The sequence below is a fragment of the Macadamia integrifolia genome, chromosome 6, assembly GCF_013358625.1.
Source record: "Macadamia integrifolia cultivar HAES 741 chromosome 6, SCU_Mint_v3, whole genome shotgun sequence".
In the NCBI taxonomy this organism is placed as follows: Eukaryota; Viridiplantae; Streptophyta; class Magnoliopsida; order Proteales; family Proteaceae; genus Macadamia; species Macadamia integrifolia.
The window spans coordinates 26,947,178-26,965,527 of record NC_056562.1 but is presented as its reverse complement, the minus strand read 5'-3'; the positions used below and the strand labels follow the sequence as shown (position 1 = coordinate 26,965,527).

The 18,350-nt window shown below is 37.1% G+C and overlaps 2 protein-coding genes across 5 annotated transcripts; one reads left to right on the top strand and one right to left on the bottom strand.

Annotated features, from left to right (window-relative positions):
• Positions 1 to 4,253: 4,253 nt before the first annotated feature.
• On the bottom strand, positions 4,254 to 13,935 carry LOC122081824 (aspartate carbamoyltransferase, chloroplastic). 2 transcript variants are annotated; one of them, XM_042649153.1, is made up of 6 exons: positions 13,785 to 13,934; positions 12,940 to 13,528; positions 12,725 to 12,864; positions 12,274 to 12,447; positions 9,315 to 9,551; positions 4,254 to 4,507 (listed from the first exon to the last, which is right to left on the bottom strand). In XM_042649153.1, the coding sequence occupies exons 2-6, from the start codon at positions 13,493 to 13,495 to the stop codon at positions 4,400 to 4,402; spliced, it is 1,215 nt and encodes a 404-aa protein (XP_042505087.1). In that variant the 5' UTR covers positions 13,496 to 13,528; positions 13,785 to 13,934; the 3' UTR covers positions 4,254 to 4,399. The 2 variants fall into 2 exon arrangements, with proteins under 2 accessions (XP_042505087.1, XP_042505088.1); XM_042649154.1 differs by lacking the exon at positions 12,274 to 12,447 and having other exon boundaries at positions 13,785 to 13,935.
• Positions 13,936 to 14,071: 136 nt separating this feature from the next.
• LOC122081825 (protein PATRONUS 2-like) lies at positions 14,072 to 17,039 on the top strand. Of its 3 annotated transcripts, none has more exons than XM_042649156.1 (5): positions 14,072 to 14,220; positions 15,961 to 16,057; positions 16,145 to 16,402; positions 16,486 to 16,529; positions 16,644 to 17,039. In XM_042649156.1, the coding sequence occupies exons 2-5, from the start codon at positions 15,991 to 15,993 to the stop codon at positions 16,812 to 16,814; spliced, it is 540 nt and encodes a 179-aa protein (XP_042505090.1). In that variant the 5' UTR covers positions 14,072 to 14,220; positions 15,961 to 15,990; the 3' UTR covers positions 16,815 to 17,039. The 3 variants fall into 3 exon arrangements, with proteins under 3 accessions (XP_042505090.1, XP_042505091.1, XP_042505089.1); XM_042649157.1 differs by having other exon boundaries at positions 14,073 to 14,220; positions 15,982 to 16,057; XM_042649155.1 differs by having other exon boundaries at positions 14,076 to 14,220; positions 15,916 to 16,057.
• Positions 17,040 to 18,350: the final 1,311 nt, after the last annotated feature.

The following is an 18,350-nucleotide window of genomic DNA, read 5'->3' as shown; positions in this document are numbered from 1 at the left end:
CGTTCTGCTCAATTTTGTTGATCTTAGAGAGCTGAACTATTAATGAGCTGCTTGAGTTCTTTCTATGCTTTTTTTATTTTGTTGGGGAGAGAAGGAAGAAGAGAAAAGGGGGGGAGGAAGTCACCTTCTGTTGCTACCTCTACTTTGATTGATGTTGCTCTTAAAACTTTATCAATTCATGCCTAGACTTCTGTTGCCACCTCTAAAATTATTGAAGTTTCTTTTTTGAAAGTGACAATTCATGCCTAAACTGGATGCAACTTGGTTTTGTTGGAGGTATTGAGCACACTTTTCCCTCTTTTTAAACTACATTAGGATCAATAAATTAGCTAGCTCCATAGCTTGGGAAAATATGAATTGGTACCTTGTAAGATACTAAAGCCAGGGTTTTGGGTTTAATTGCTACTATGTTCTGGATTGGATGAATTACAGGGATTGAATCATACCTTTAAACTTAGAAGTACCTTTGATGAGGGTTGGGTTTTTTGGCAAAAAAGTTCATGCATAATTTTCTTATGCGTGGTTGATATTGATATTCCTCGAGCAAAGGGGCAAAACAGTAGTGTGGGTTGTCAACAGGAAGAATGGCACATTGTCTACGTGTTTCTCCTTATTTCTTGGTAAAATCTATGTAAAATTTTCGTCACTTGTACCCTGGACACAAGTGGGGGAAAAGATCTTCTCTAACACCACCGACCTTCCAATGACCCATCCAAGGGTTGGGAGTGTTTGGACATGCAGTGCTGATAAAAGTTAAGATGTGTGATCAAGTCTTCCCATCCCTTTGGAGGGTCGTTGTAGGGTGCAGTCGGAGAGAGAGGAGCCGGATCCCACAAGTGGAGCTTTACAAAATAGAAAGCAAAAATGTGTTAAAACACTTTATCTATAGAGCATATATGGCAAAGGTAATGCTATGGCGGGGAGGAGAGAAGGTATTGAGTATTTACCATTTTGATCGTTCCTCTCTCTCCCTCGGACTTTACAAGGAAAAAGGAGAAGGTTTCTCCAGTGGCTGGAGCCACAGGCACTAGGTATGCTTTTTATTTCTTCCACCCATGTTAATCACGAACACAACTAATTTTCATATATCCCGTTATGAAAATATTATTAAACACACTTTGACGATATTAAGTGATGACATTCATAAATTGACGATTAGAACTAGGACTGAAAGCATAGGTAAATCTTTTTTTAGTTTGAGTAGACATGCAAGTTACATTTTAGTCAATGCCTCCTAAATTTTTTGATAAAATTTTGAAAGTAAAAAAATTGAAGGAAAAAGAAGCCTAAATGGGAGAGAGAAATTTCACCCATGGTGATACTTCTACTAGTTCTTCCATAATACTCATATGCTGGTGTAGGGCCACATTTCCTTTGGAATAACCTTCTCACATAATTTAATTGGAATATCTCTAATATGAATATAATTTAGCAGGGCTTAGAAAAGAGAAATAATCAATTAAAGCACCTTGTTCTAATTTCTACACGTCATTTTAACAAGCATGTCGTGGCTTTACTAAATTTCCACTTAAACATGAAACCAATATTGTCATAGTTGTTACCTCACCAAAATGCTTAATAAACTTTTCTACCATACATTATGAGGAAGGGAATATTTAGTTATATTTGCATTCTAATGAGAAAGAAGAGGTAGCACTGAAGTTCTAAGAATTTCTTGAAGCAGGCGTAGAAAATTTATTACAAAAGCTAGTTGTAGGTGATTATTTGGGCTAACTATTTTCAAATAAGGAGATTTTGTTATTAAAATTCGCACTGAGGTTCTAGGTAATAACAATACTATATATATATATATATATATATATATGCTTTCAATTCTATTCCTCACATATCAATGTGGGACTAAATATCTTGACCTCTTTAACATAAGATTTTAGCTTTTGCTCAAGATTTTTGAATTTTCATTCAAAACTTCTCTCCAAAACATTTTGAGCTTTAGATTCAAAATCAAAGGTAAAAGTAAACATAGGAATATGTTATTTTTTTAAACTTACTTTTATACATAAAATACTTATATATGATACAACACTAAGCCTTCTATGCCAAAGCTAATTAGTTATTTTCCAAAGATGAAAATCACTTAGCATTTTGTTGAATATCATGCATATCTAAAGTATATACGTTTTCAGATTTTCTTGCTACAAACAAAACCTTTTGGTCTTTAAGCAGATCTCTTTCGCTCCAAATCTTGTGAATGGATGTGATCTCTCTCATCGGGTTGCAACAATAGGAGAGATGGAGTCTCATAATATCGTGTGGTAGGGAGCTATGTAGAGCACCCATTGTGAGGGCACGGACCATGCCAGTTTGGATGTGGTTGATAGGCAAAAATGACAAAGTTTGCAAAATCAACATTAACATTTAATTTCTTTAGTGTGGTTTGTAGAATCCAAGCCAAAGAGCATATTTATTAGTTTTTTTGTCGTATATTCTATAGTGGCCCACATTGTTATTATTAGACGTGTATATTTGAATCGGGTTTTGGGTGAATTATATGTACAATGGCAAAATTTTAATTGTGTGGGGTTGGGGTTTCAAGGGTGCCTACATATTGTTTATGTGATAAAAAACCCTAGACACAAGCAAGGGAGATCACATAGCGAGGTGGAGAATTATATGAATTATTTTTCTGGTTTAGTGAAAATTTTGATGGTTCTTTTACGTAGACGTAGGTATTCATAAAGATCTACGTTAAAATTCTTGTGTATGAGTGATTGTTTGCTTGATTTTTTTTCTCATGCTTGCGCATTCGTCCCTATAGAGAAGTCTTATATTGGTTGGCAGGCTACTTCAATTGGTATTTTCTTTCTCAGTTTGTGATTGATCGAGTATTTCTTTTTCATAGAATATTAAAAGAAAAAAATCTAATATTTGTGGGCCCCATATCTTTGCAGCCAAATTTCTCTAATGCCACAAAAGAAATAAAGGTATTTCCATGCAAGATATGGGTCTAATTAAGCTCATTATTGGTTGAAGATTTTACATTTTAATGGTTGGATAAGTGGCAAGCAATTTGATTCTAGATTATTGTTCCTTAATAGTTGCACTATTGCAATATGTTGATCACAAGTTCAAACTTGGAAACAGCCTCTCGTAAAGCAAGGGGTAGTACATTTACCTCTCCCACACCTAGTAATAGCAGGAGCCTCTCTTTTTTTATTCTAGGGCTATGCAGTACTGCCTTTGAGGGTTCTCTTAATAGGTGTCAAGTTTCACAGTAGCGTGTACTTCGATACCTTTTGTGAAACTTCCAAGAGTGAGAAATGACATAAATATCTGGACCAATCTCCAAAACTGATATTCTTTTCCTTCATCCTTTGTTACTACTAACATATTCAGGTCGAGATATATAGGTAAATTCCATGATAATAAAAGCTACAAAAGAGGCATAAGCTTAACCTGGCCTTGTACCCTAGAAAGCTCCCCTTCATTTCAAATCCATCACTCAACAACTGGCTTCTTTTTTCTTTCATAAGGTAGCTGAAATGAGACAAACTATAACAAAAAGGGAATTGGCAATGCAAAATAAGTTTAGGAAGTATGAGCTAATGTCAATGAGCCATCACTGAGTCAAGCCTGTATTTCTACATTCAAATGGGAAAAAGCAATCCTCTACTCGTTTCAGGGTACCCTTCAATCAGGCTAAGGTACTCTTGAACATTGTATAATCAATCCTGCTACTGCTGTGACCATAGAAAACATTGAATTTTCAAGGAGCTGCTAGAATATAGTTGTAAATCGGAAATGAGCTTGATAGTCTAATTGTGCAGATTTTAGGAGATTTCTTACTCATATTTCATGGTGGAGATCCTGGTCCACTGTATGTGGGTTCCCTCCACTGCCCATGTGCAATTTCAGGCCTTGAAGGGGGTATCATGGAGAAACACCGTAATAAAGGGTATATTATATAAGATATTTTATATGGGGGGTTGATACAGCAATCTAGGTCTTAAGAGGGGTGCCCGCATATGGTTTCAAATTTCAGCTGGCAGTGTGCAGTGTTAGTTGATTAACAGAAGGCATGGTAACTGTCTCTTGTCTTTGTATCAACTCTCAACCATTGTTAATTAAAATGGCAATGGCAAAACAAAAATGGACAGTACGAGTTCTAAACGTTAAAATTTGAAAAAAAAAATGATAGTAAAGAAAGGGCAATACTTGCAAGAAAAAAGAAAAAAGGGAAAAGGTTTAAGTTAATTAACACTGCATTGATTTGGAACATAATTTATAACTCATTTTTCATGGTGAATATGGAATTTCAATTATCAATAAATATCTTATTTGTCATGAGTACCACAAAGTGCATAAGAATTAGCTGTTTCTTTTTCAACCAAAGAAAAATAAGGGGGTGGGGGAGGGAAAGTATGTTTCTTATCCATCCTCACCAACCAACAAGCAGAAGCTTCAAAAGAGCCATCCGAATGTAGAGACCATTCTTGGCCTGTCTAAAGTACGCAGCCCTTGGATCCGCATCAACATCCACAGTTATCTACATATTGTGAAAAGAAATATATAAATGAACCAAGCATGATGACTAAGGGGAAAAGAGGGGGGCGGGGGGGGGGGAAGAACGGATTTCTCACACTAATGCAGGTTCCAAAAGTGATGAAGTGAAGAATACATATCTAAATACCATCAGATTATGCCAAAACGTAACCAAAAGCATTCCCGAGGAATAATAAATGCTCAATTAATCAAAAAATGAAAATCTTATTTGAGGGTAGAAGCAGAACCACAGGGAAGACGGGTTTTGTCTTAAATGGAGATTTTAGGTCATTAGGTGAGACAATCCATCGAGTAGAGGGGGGCTACAGAGAAAAGTAAAATTTTTGTCCGAGGATTTGAAACTAGGTATCAGATCACTATTCCACCCCCCCCCTTTTTTTCCAGGATTGGATCCTTTGTTTGGGTTGTCCAATCCACAAACTATTCGGATCATTATCATCCATAGCCAATCCATACTCCTAAGGTGAATAAGAGGCATCCATAACTTGTACCATTATACATTTATACCATTTTCAGAAGATGAAAACCCATTATTTCATTAATAATGGTTCCACCAATATGATCAAGTAGAATCGAGTGTCGGAATTCCAGCAACAAAGGAGATCAATGGTCAAGGAACCAACGCTTAGATCAAGCCCAAGTTCTAGTCGAATGGGGAGTTAATGTTATGTTTGTCTCAAATTCTTAACCCATTTCGAAGATTGACCTGCTCCGAAATATTTTGGTGGCGACTCAAATGGTTTTTTTTTTCTCTCTCTGATTTTGTGATAGTAGCAAAGGGGTTGGGCCAATAGGCCCAAGCTCAGAGCCCATCACTGATCTCGTATAGGGGTCGGGGGGCAAAGTCCCGCTGGTATGGTACGATCTGACTGATCGGGACCCAATGGATCGACACAACTTAAAGGAGTATATATATGTTCTATTGTCTTGTTGTGTAAGTGAGTGAGATTTGGACATTTTCGTACTAGGGTTTTTGGGTGAAAGTTTCTTGCCGCGAGTTTGGATGCTCTTGAGAGATCTCTACTGTAACCTTTCTTCCATTATAGTGAATCATCTTCTTCTTCGCCCCAGGACGTAGCACATCACCTTGGTGTGCGATTCTGTGTTTGTTTTCTTCATATTTGTTGGTATTTGTTCTAACAGTTAGGGTAGAGGAATGGTAACCCACCCCCCCCCCAAAAAAAAAAAAAAAAAAGTTTGATGGGGATCCAATGGCTGGATTGATGGTCTTAAGAGGAACAAAAATAGAAACTACGGTAACAGATTTAGCAACAATTGAAATCTAGCAAACTGCTGGATAGATCAACGCCTAACTTGAATTGAAGTGGAGGTCTGATGGGTGGATACACTCCTCCATTCATCGAACTGATTGTTAGATTGAGAGATAACAACATAGGCATGAAATTAGTAAGTAGGGCCAGATTTAGTAACTTACTAATTTGCTACAGAACCATCCATTGCATCTCTTCATGGATATATTCAAAATTGTGTGGCCAGCTTGTGCATCATTTCAGGATTTCTTTATTTGGTGGAAGAGAAAGGCAGAACTAGCTCCCGTCAAGCAAGTCTAGCTTGCTGGATTTATTGCAATTCCATTACACATTTGGCGTGAAAGAAATCAGCGTCGATATGAAGGTAAGGGAAGGGCTTCTTCTTAGTTATGAAAAGTATCAAGAGGGATCTGCAAGAAGTGTGTGGTTTAATGGGCTGTTCGATTCGATCTGTGGAGGACTAGTAATTTCTAAGAAAGTAGGGGCTACTTTCCCTACTTTGCCTACTCAGATTGTAGAAGTGCTTCGAGTAAACCAGACTTGGGATGGACAAAATTAAATATAGATGGTTGCTCTATTGGTAATTCCAGGCCATGCTGCAGCTGGTGGTATTTTCAGAGACTCTGATGGTAATCCAGGCCATGCTGCAGCAGGTTGTATTTTCAGAGACTCTGATGGTGTTCCTATGGACTGCTTTGCTAATTATTTGGGGATCAAATAAATAGTTAGCACATTTTTCTTGGGTTTGCACTTTGCTCAGGACAAAAGTATTCAGCAGCTTTGGATAGAAAGTGACTCTAATGCAGTGGTGGAGAGCATTGTTAATCAAAATATCCTTTGGGTCTTTTTGCAACAGTGGAATTATTACAGGCATTATTTATCCACTATCATATGGAAGATTTCCCACTGTTTCAGATAGGGGAATTCAGCAGCAGATAAGCTAGCTAAAAAGGGTGCAGAGATCAAGGACTCTTTCTTCTGGACAGCATCCCCATCTTTCATTTTAGAGGATATTAGTTGGGGCATCAATGCAAGACCTCGATATAGTTTTGTAACATGATTTTTATACTCAGTGTGTCTTCTGTTTATTTGGCTAAGTTTTCCTACTGATGGCATTGCCAACGGTGGAATCTGAGTCCAAAGTTTGGGTCTTGTGCTCTGCTGATGGCCATGCCAAGGTGAAGTGTCAAATCCAATCTGTATTTGTTTACCGTCTGGGTATGCCTGGACATTAATCATGTATATTCTTTCCATATTCTTTAACATCTTTTGCTGACCTTTAGCCAAAAAAAAAAGATTGCAATTAAGAGTTATAATTATGAACTTCAGTGGTGTTTTTGTAATTTTCTTTCTTAATCGGGAGATTATGTGTAAATACACAAGAAAAGGTCTATTTTGTAATTCTTGGAACATAGTTTGTTACAAATAAAGTGTTGTTATAAATAAAGTGGTAGCTACCAATTGAGATTAGACTCTTTTTCTCAATCGGCTAGCTATGTTTTCTCTCCTATTTTCTTTCCTGCTCAACCTTTCCGTTGGTTATTCTGTGATCTGGTTCAGTAACAGTTTCCTTCTATTTATGTTAGTCTAGCTGATTTGGAGTAGGAATCTGTTAGTCATAGAGGGGTAGGATTAAGAACTTGCACAACTTTCGCTAGTCTAACATGTAATGTGGCCCATTAAGCATTAGATGGATGTTTAGATAAAGCATTAGTCTATTTGTGCACAGCCATGTGGATGTATGGTAAAGAGGACAGATAACCAAATGTGCTAGGTGTATTTCTAGTGTTCAATGACTTAGTTTTCTAGTTTCTTTTTTTCCAACTCCATTCAGTTATTCAGCTTCTTTTTAATAAAGTTCTAGGTCACCTAAAGATTAGGGAACAGAATTCCCAGTAAAACCAGAATTGTAGTTAAGGAATTAACCAGATTTCAAGAGAATTCAATTAACAGACTAAAAGCAGATCTGTTTGGGTTAAGACTCAGGTCAAGGGTCAGTAATGTGGAGAACAACTCCTCAAAATCTGTTTCAGATCTGAAGGTCAGATACGAAGATATAGCAATATCCTACCAAAGACAGGATTCTTGAATACGGTTTCTAGACAAGGTATTGATCTCAGAATGAGAAGGAATCAAATCAGAAATTAAAGGTGGGTCAACCAGTACCAGAACTCAGCAATTATAAGAATATCAACCAGTAACAGAATCCAAAAGTCAATCACAAGTAAGATAAAACAAAGAACAGACATGCATTAAAAACTCTTCCAAACAGTAACAACATTTGATTTTTTTTTTAACAGATTAATAAACCACAAAGGTGCAATTACGAGATTTGAATTCAGACGAATAATAAAATGATAAGAGGAAGAAAAATCGCAAGTATGAGGAAGAGAGGAAAGTCACCGTGTGGGAAGGGAGAGAGAGGAGTGGGATCCACTCAATTTTCAAACTGAAAACCCAGATTTCCTTCCAACACAAATCGTGGAGGGGGTGGGTTGGTTGCATTGCTATTGCATATTCGTAAGAACAGAAATAAATCTCCTAAAATGACTCCACTAATGACTCTCAACCTTCCTAAACAAACTTAAACACTTGACTTAAAAATGACTACTCTAGATTAAACTGATGTTACTTAATAGCACATGAGACATACACAATCTTAATTCTCATCCATATACTTAATCCCTTGTAATCTCTTAAATCTCAACTTTTGGGCTTATATAAGAGACCATTACAATTAAAAAAAATAAAATAAATAACATGCCCAAGGCCCATATAACCCAACCATTGGCCAAAACGAAGTAATACAATGCACAATTGGCCCAATTGGCCCAATTGCACACCTTTAACTGTATTACTTTTTCTCCAACTCCATTCAGTTATTTCCAACAGCAGTTTGGTAAAAAGCATTCTGCTCAAGTTTGATTGATCATTCAGTTTTCATGTCTAATGCAAACCTCTGAAATCGATCAGATATTCTGCATCTATCCTTCAATGATCAGTCTATTTTCACATCCATTTTAGATAGCTCCTTATTATATGATTGTTGTCACATCCATTTTAGATTAGCTCCTTATTATATGAATATTTGTTATGTAATCATAAGTTCTTATCCTGGTTTTCAGCCATTCTATCACCAATAAGGACCCCATTATAGTTTATTCTAGAGATCAATTTGTTTATTTCTGGCATACAGGACATACATGTCACCACAACATTAAAATTAGTGGAGAAAAAAACCATCCTCCAAACACCCAAACCATTAGGCCCTATTTGTCTGAAATTTCATAGGTTATCCTTTTCCCCCTCATTTTAAGTTTCTTCAAATTCCCGCTTTCATACTACACAAACCGAAGAAAAAATATTGCCTCTTCTGTGTTTTCCCAATTAATTTGAATTTCTTTTCATAATAAAGTCCCATTTATATTACGACTAGAGTGGGAACATATCTAGAGAAATGAAATGATGAAGATGATGTAAACATCATATATAACACAGTACTATCAATGTATACTCTACCTCATCAAGCCTTGGGAGGGGATGCATGACAACAGCATGCTTTTGCATTATGCGCAACACATCTCGATCAACAATATACTTCCCTTGGGCTTCTTCATACAGGTCAATTCTCTCCCCAAATCTTTCTCGCTGAATACGTGTCTGATAGACCACATCACACTTAGAAGCTACTTCCATCAGATCATCACTCTCTTCCCATTCAATCCCCTTTGACATCAGATAGTCTTTTATGTCATCCTGCACAAAACAAGAACCTTAATAACCAGATACCCTTTGAGTTTTTCCGTCTCATTTATAATTTCTATTAATTGGAAAGTTGACTTGTAGTAAGTTACAGATTACTGGGCTTTCAAGCCAGAGTCTGGATCCTCTATGCATACATTCAGAGTAGCTTACTCTCCATGTAGTGTCTAAGCTTGATAGATCTCCTACGCATGTCAATGGGAGACACTGATGAGGTAAGCTAGGCTGAAGTAACACAATAGCAACCATATGAGAAACCAGAATCACAGTGAACCTAAATCTGAGGAAAATAGCAGAAATTTTGAAGGAAATAGAACTTACAAACTATAAGCCCGATGAAGCTGAAACTGACATGTCATAGGACTCCTATGGGGAATGGGGATGACTATTTGGTAAAATCTCCAGGAAAATTAACAGAAACATACAAGAACAGAAAATAGCAAGTCACGAAAACTAGTATAAATCATGGTCTAACCGTCTAACAATCCTATGAAAACCATACTAAGGTCGAAGGAAGTAGAGGGGGAGGGGATTAACATAGTTTAATTTCAGCCCAAGATGATGATTAGATTATCAGAAATCAATGGCTGAAAATAAAACTCTGTTGCTGTCAAAATAACATATTGAAGACATGAAAACAAAGCTAGGGAATAATAGAACTAGATAAGAACAATTGTAATAGGTTAATCAATCACCAAAGAAAATACTGATATCAACTGATAAGAGCCCACGAGAGTGAAGAATAGCCACTGGAATCCTGCTGGACAATGATGGAAAAAAAAAAGACAAAAACAAAGGAAGGAGGGAATACAAAATAGGCTTCACCGCCTATGGCTTGCTGGAAAGGTTTCACCACCAGTCCCAAGCCAAGTATTCACACCTTGGGTTGGCACTTGCTTCACCACAATGGTTGTGATTGATCACCCCAATACGCACACTCACATAGAGTTAGTTTGTCAAAACATCCAAATCGTAGGTTAATTGCTCTGTATCATATGCTCCTCAAAATTGGTCTGTGTGGGAGTGTTTCTGAATGCTTGTCAACCCACGATCCCGCTTGAATAGTTATTGGGTAGGTGATTTAAAATTTAGTAACTACCATTAATTACCAATATACACATCTGCTCAAGCACAAGCTTTGATCAATGGAAGAGTATGGTCACTAGGTAAGAACCAGGAGATATTTCTTGTAAACAAGGGTTGAATTTAGATGTAAGGGCCCTTGAAAGTTGCAGCAAAGAGAGGCCAAACAGAGGTGCCGCAGGTTACTAGTAACAGTAGTAACCAACAATAAACTTCAGATCTGATATAAGATGATGCACAGCAAGGAATGTCTTCAACTATACCTCAAAAAAAATTGATCAACTGAAACAAACTTCAAATACTTACTTGATATCAGAGAGACAAAATAAAAAAGAAGAAGAAGAAATTAGGGATAAAGGAAGATATGACTAGAGCTTCCCACTCAAGCCTTGACTAATATAACACAACCCAACCTAGCATCTCACTAGAAATTTCTGCATCTCATAGAGAAGTCCTGCATCACACAAGAATAGCAAAAGGCATAGGATTTTATTTTGTCAAAATCAATGGCTGGGGTCTGCCCCTTCTCTTATTTATAATCTCTACGAAAAAATAGAACAACATAGAGCCTCCCATGAGTAGCTAGGGTTCCTTACACCTTAAGACTTTAAAATATAGATATGTAACCAAATTAGAAACTAAACACTCTAGAACTTAGCAACTAAAAGCTACTAAAGAAAATAGCAACTAATAGGTCTGGAATTATACACCAGTCCAGCTAAATAAAAAACAATAATAATTACAGCCAAAACAGCCCCCATGCAAAGACCAAAACTGGTCTGGACTTAAGTCTAAACCTGGTCCAAAGCTTGGACCAAAACTGAGCAGGGCTTGCTGGGCTTTCTTCCCTTTCTATCTACATCACAGACCTTACCTTTTCATTGAGGACTAAGAAGCAGAACTAATTAGCTTATCTTTTACATGAGAAAAAAGAAGATATCAAGTTTGGATTGGAGAAGGTGTGCTACAGTTTCTATTAAAAAGGAAAAATTTTATCTTTTATTTTTTTGGATCTATGAAAAGGCATAATTCCTTTGCTTCCAAGAGCATGTGCATTGGACAACTCTCTAAAAGGACAAAGATAATACCAATTCATTCATCTACAATGTTTATATACAAGCTTGATTCCAATATATATTTCTGAGTGTTTTGGTAGATTTCCACTGCTTTTTTTCTGTCTACCCTTTCAAGCAATCTTCCGGTCGCTGATACCCTACAGGGCAGATTTAGATAAGGGCTAATGGACAGTGGTTCCTTGTGGAGTTGGGAGAGGAAGCAGGCATTAAAAATGTACTGGCCATCTCTCCTGAGTCTGCAGAGCAGGGAGAAAATATTGCAGCAGAAAAGAAGTAACAATTCAAGTGAAATTTCTTCCAATTCCTTAAAACTGGGTTGAAAAAGAATTAGAATTAAGAGTCAACAGAACTGACTGAAGTCTCCCATTATCATGGGTAAGAAAGGTGTCAAGCTTGTACCATATATGGAGTGTAAGCTTCTTCCCACACACTGTAAAGGATCCAGAATAAGTTGAAGTTGAAACTATTGGTTTTCTTTCTTTTTTTTTTTTTTTTTTTTTTTGGGGGGGGGGGGAGAGATTATTATGGATGCATCAAAGTGGGCATTACTTTCTTACTTTCATCTTTACTACATCTGGTGCAACAAAGTAGATTTTCACATCTTGGTACTTGGATAGCAGATAAGCCAGCGAGCGGACAGTCCTCCCGTTGGCAAGATCCCCAACAAGTCCAACTTTGATGCCATCTAATTTCCCTATCTCTCTTCCAATTGTGTATACATCCAAAAGTGCCTACACAGTAAAGATAAACGTGAACAATGTTTCACACATTACATTGTTTATAGACAAAGGGAAGCCCTCCCCCAGACATACTGAGAATAACAAGCCTGCCCCTGTTATGTCAATAATAAATAATCAAATAGAGGCATCTTTCACCTTCTCTAGGAAAATTATCATATGAGTCAACTATATTGTACAAATGAAAGATATCCAAAGGAAGCCAAATACATAAGTTATGACAAATGTCTACTCACTATATTAGTTGCAAACGGTATGTTGCTAGAAATACCTGTGTTGGATGCTGCCCTGGCCCATCCCCAGCATTAATAACAGGAATGCTTGCTGTAGCTGCTGCCCTTCGGGCAGCACCACTTTCAAAATGCCTCATCACTATAATATCCGAGTACCCTTCAATGGTTCTTATAGTATCTGCTTATCAGGCTTTGAATATAAGAAACAGGTGCAATAGATATGAACAAAGTTAAAAACCACCAAGGTAATTACCTTCCAAGGTTTCTCCTTTTGCTGCTGATGAAAACTCACGTGCATTTTCTGTTGTCAAAACTTCTCCACCCAAATGCTTCATGGCAGACTCAAAGGAAAGCCTTGTTCTTGTTGAAGGTTCGTAGAACAAAGTAGCCATTAGATAACCCTTCAAAATCTGGCTTCTAGGAGAGTTCTTCTCAATGTTCTCCATCTCACGCGCCACTTCAAATATGGCACTCAAGATACTTCTATCAAACTGTTGTGCCTCAATCACATCCTCGAGTTGAAACTTTTCCCCTACTTGAAATGAACATGGGTTTTCAAAGCTTATTGCATTGCACTGGTTTTCATTAATTGGTAAGCTTCTTCCCGTGTGTCCCCATGGCAATCGATTCTCAGGGAAGAACCGTGATATAGAAACAGAATTTGATAGAGAAATAGGTGATGGTTTACATGGGACACTAGAAAAAAAGCAGCAAAACTGTTGGTGCCATTTTGTTGCAGAAATAGCAGCTACCCTAAAACCAACTGCACCTTTGTGCAAGGAACAAGGACAAACAGGAGACGAAGACATTGTGAAAGCAGGTTAACCTAGCCTCTACAGTCCCTGGAAAGTATAGACAGGAAGTGTGTTCAGTAAAATCACTATAACAACATTATGAATCAATACTTGGCAGAAATTCAAAACCTAAAAATAAATAAATAAATAAATCGTACAGAATGATAGGGGGGGGATTAGAAATACTGATAGTGTAACACAGACTTTCATTATCAGAATATACGAAAAAGAAGAACGAACAATCTCAGAAATAAGAAGCAGCAGCAGCAGCTTAGAATACAAGCAATGTAAACATCCAACGAACCTAATACTTCAGAGAAGACGAGGCCGACGTTCGCAGAGCCGGGAGAGGGTGACATCAAAACGGTATCAAAGTGAGGAATTTAATAACTCCCAACGCAACAGAGGGGGGGAGGGGGAGTCGGGCAGACTGTATTGTTATGACAAGATTGAATTCCTATTTTTACCCCCTACATGGTGAAAAACACAAATGAAAAAATATGGGTAAAAATGTCATAGTGAAACAATCTACTTCACTCCACATAGTGCTACGGAAGATAACCCATATATTACAATTATTTAAGGACCAAGAGGATATTTTGGAGCTTTAAAAAGCTCTGTTTAGGCGCCAAGTACCGCTGAAGATCTACAGCCCTCTCTTTCTCTCATTGAAAAACCAGTTGATCGCTCCAAAGCTGAAGCTTGGTTAGAATCCGTCCCTCTAAATCTGAAGCAGCCCTGTAAGCTTCTTTCCCCTTTTTTTAGTTTTGTTTTCGAACCCTAGAATTGATGTTCTCGCCTTAGTTTTTCTCATGTACCCTCATATTTCAAAGCAATTCTTAGGAGTTTTCGTCACCGTTTTACGATTATATGGGTTTAATCATTAACTTACTCTGAATTAGTTGATTTGGGTTTACTCTTTGATCTCTCAGCAAAGCCAGGGGTTTCTGGTTCTTCTCTTGAGTGTGGTGGGTACTTTATGTTTATCAGTTTTTCTTTGATTTTGTGATTGGTTGGACATAAATTTTCAAATTGGTATTGTTTAATTATTTTGTGGGAGAATAAGAAATAATGAAACGTTATTGTAATAGTTCTGTCTGTGGGTGCTATAAAGTGAGTTACTGATTGCTTGGTCATCAAAATCTTTCTTGATCTAGGAAATGGTATAAGTATTAAGAGTTCTTTGTTTGATGATCTTGTTCCAGGTCTGTTAAATTAAAAATTTTTTGGAAGTTTAAGTAATTAGCAATCCCTTTTTCACTTTTCCTTTTTAAAAGCCCAAGATTTGTTCTTCTCAAAGCAACTGGAGAGATCATTTTCTTTTCCAAAGATATTCTTCATGGGGCATATTTAAGCATACCCTTCTAGGTTGGGAAATTATGTTAACTGTATTAAATATTTAGACATGCACCCAAGGATTTTTAATTGCCTCCTCAAGGTGACTGCTTCCCCAGCAGTTGTTTTCCTTTAGTGCTCGTGAAAATTATAAGCATTTTGACCTGATTCTATTCAAAACCAGCTAAGTATGTAAAAGGGTAGCTCTATGTATCTCTTTATGTGATATTTCATGATTGGAAGCAATAAAGTATTTTACTTTGTGGTTTGTCATGTTCCTTAATATGAAGTTTCATATAATCATGAAATGTGAAAAGGGAAAGGAATTGAGACTTGTACACTTCCCAGACAAGGAAGCTGAGTTAATTTTCTAGGTCACTTCTGATAGCTGATATCCTTGTTTGATACCTGATTTTTTCCACTCCCCCGTCTCTTCCACAAAATCAGAGTTTGGAAATTCTGGCATTCATAAGACGATACTTTAGTATTGTCCAGTCTTGATTTTTTTCCCCTTTGTTCTATCGTTAAAAGGAGGCCTTTTACCGATAAATTTCTTATGTTTTGAGCTGATTAAATGGCTGCATTGTAGAAGAAAAGGTGTAACCATTATATATCTCACCATGAAAGAGAGTTCACAAATAATGATGATATTTCATATATAGTTTTCCTTCAAGAATTACCTAATCAGAATCTAGAAGAATTGGACAGAATTGTATGGAGGGATAAAAGACAATGTTTTCATGTAGAGATATTGATATAAAGCTGGCTCTTGTCTGCAATATTCAAGTACATATAGCGTTGCAGCTTTTGAATGTATCCACAATTTCATTTTTCCCTTTTTTTCTTTCGTTTTTTTATTTTATTTTGTTTTATTTTTTATTTTTTCTTTTGGGGGGGGCGGGGGGAGGGGAGGGGTAGGTTTGAGGCATTCTGGTTCTTCATTAAGTTTTCCGTGTTGATTGATTTGTCATTAACTAAAGTTGTAGTTCTATCATCACCTGAAACAGTAACCAATTTCACACTGCATCAGTAGAGAAAACTATATTCTTTTGTTGCATGTGCTAAATTTTAATGTGTCTTGTGTGGATTTTTGGGGGTAGTTATATACTGGTATTGATGATGTTCTGCGTAACAAAATATTGAAGTTTGTCGGTCCATGATTAAAGAGAGCAACAATGGCAAACATTCGGGCACATGGACAGTTGATCCTTCAAGATCAATATTTGGGCATTCATCGTAAAGGTACAAAACCTGTTCTGTCATAAACAGGATTGAAAATCATCAGTGCCACTGAGATAATGCTAGAAGTTGAAATTCTCAATTTTTTAGGGGCTTCTGTTGATGGAAAAGTGAAGAATTCTAAAGAAGCTAAGAAGAAAGGTGCAGGGGGACTTGGTAATCGGAAAGCCCTCATTGATATTACCAACTCATCTTGCCTTCGTCAAGAGGCCTCATCAAAGAAGAAGAAGAATTTGAAGGAGTTCAATATTGCTGAAGAAATGTGTTTGCACGATCACAGAAAGTGCATGGAGGAACGGACAGTAGCTATGGATCGTTATCGCCAGGATAAGTTTCTTTTAGATTTTGGTACTGACTCTGCTCCTCCTATTCTATTTACATAGCATTGTTTGGTTTAACATGTGTTTGATCATTTAAGATGGTCTGTGCAGAGACAGTATCTCCAGTGGCATCTCCAAAGTCCAAAACATCTAAGGTGTGTTTTCTAATGCTCATTGATAATCTTTAGGTCTTCAGCTTTTTGTTGCTTTCTGTTTTACTTTTCCTGTGGATTAAGCATAACAAATACTACATTGATTGTATGTTGCAGGCTGGTGTTGATAGCCCTCCCAGGTCTCCAGAGTTGATGCCATCACCTGAACTGCCAAAGTCTTCATGGTTGAACAGGGACTCTCCAAATCTGTGGGAGTCTCCTCCTTCTCCTGTACGATTTGAGCTACTTATTGTTGATTTTGTTTTCAAGCCAGATGCCAACAATTAACCGGGTAGCATCTGGTGGACAGCCAACTCCAGGATGGTTGAGCAGGGACCTCCTTATTCCCAGTGCAATTTCAGCCACTCTTTGATTTTGTTCTCAAGCGAGATGCTAGTGGTTAAAGGAGTTACTTTTTTCTTTTGATATGCAGCCATATTCCCCATTTGCAGATTTCAGAACAAAATTCATTATATGCTTCCATTGAATGTCAGCATGCTAGAAGTATTTTTATGAGGTTTGGGATTCAGAATAGAACATTAGGATTGGAGGTGGATTGGATGCCAATCACAAGGTCACATCACCAATGGTGAGGGGATTCTTCGGATTCTCTCTCCTCATTGGTGAAGGAAAACTTCGGCCTTATGCTTTTATACTAGGTGAAATATTTGGAATAACCAGAAGACCATGTGTGTTTTATTTTATCTTTTTGGGTGTTGGGGGGGGGGTGGAGAGGGGGGTTCAAGGTTTCAAGGGTTAAGGATAGGAAATACAACTATCTGGCTCATCAAATACCACGTTCAGGTAAAGTTCCTTAGCATTCCATATGTAGCATGGATGAATGCATTGCTTTTGTGAACAGAAGCATTGAAGAAAATCAAAACTGGACAATGGGAAGTGGATAGGTGACCATTCAGGTCAACATGGTCTAGTATCATTCCTGGAAGAGGAAGCTTTGTGAGGTGATACGCCATGAAGTAAAAGAACCACAATCCAAAACTGGAGAAGTTCAAGCGAATAATCCATGAACAATTGTCATTGAGTCCTTAGAAGATTCAAACAACAGTATAATTGATCTGCAGCTATCTGAGGGAGGTTTCTTCTGTTTCTTTATTTGTGTTAATCAGTCTGATGGTGCAAAACATCATAATGGTGTTATTACCACCTTTTTTTTTCTCCCCATTCTGATTGAATAGCCTATTACAGTCTTAATTGCCAACTAGATATTGCCAAAGTAGGGTTTTACTGGTATATATGTCATTAAAACTACCTGTAGGCTGTAATCATGAGAATAAACACATTATTATGTTGTTCAGAGACATTATATGCAAAACATCATATGTTGTTCTAACATTCACAATGTCTTAAAATAAGGGGTTGAGGGCAAGATGGGTATTTTGGTCTTACCACCAATTAGGGTCTCAAGAAAGACAAGGGTAAATTTATAACTTTCTCCATCATGTTTGCAATTGTATAATCTCAAAAAAATTCTGAAATTATGTAAAAATATTGCTGTTGTCAATAAACCCAAGGGGGAACCATAACCAAGCTGAACCTTAGTTGGGTTCAAGTCCCAAACTTCATTTTTTGGTGGTGTCATGTCCAATTTTAGGTTTTAACAATTAAAAAAAAAAAAATTGAGCATAGAACCTAAGGCTATGTTTGGTTGTAAGGGGAATTAAATGGAAGGGAAGTGAAATTTTCATACTGAAAAAGGAATATATGTAATCATTACTTTGAACCCAATTGAATGAACAATTCCATAAACAAAAAAAAAGAAATCTTTCTGCAAGATTCCCCGTATTTTATAGTCCCTTCATGCGT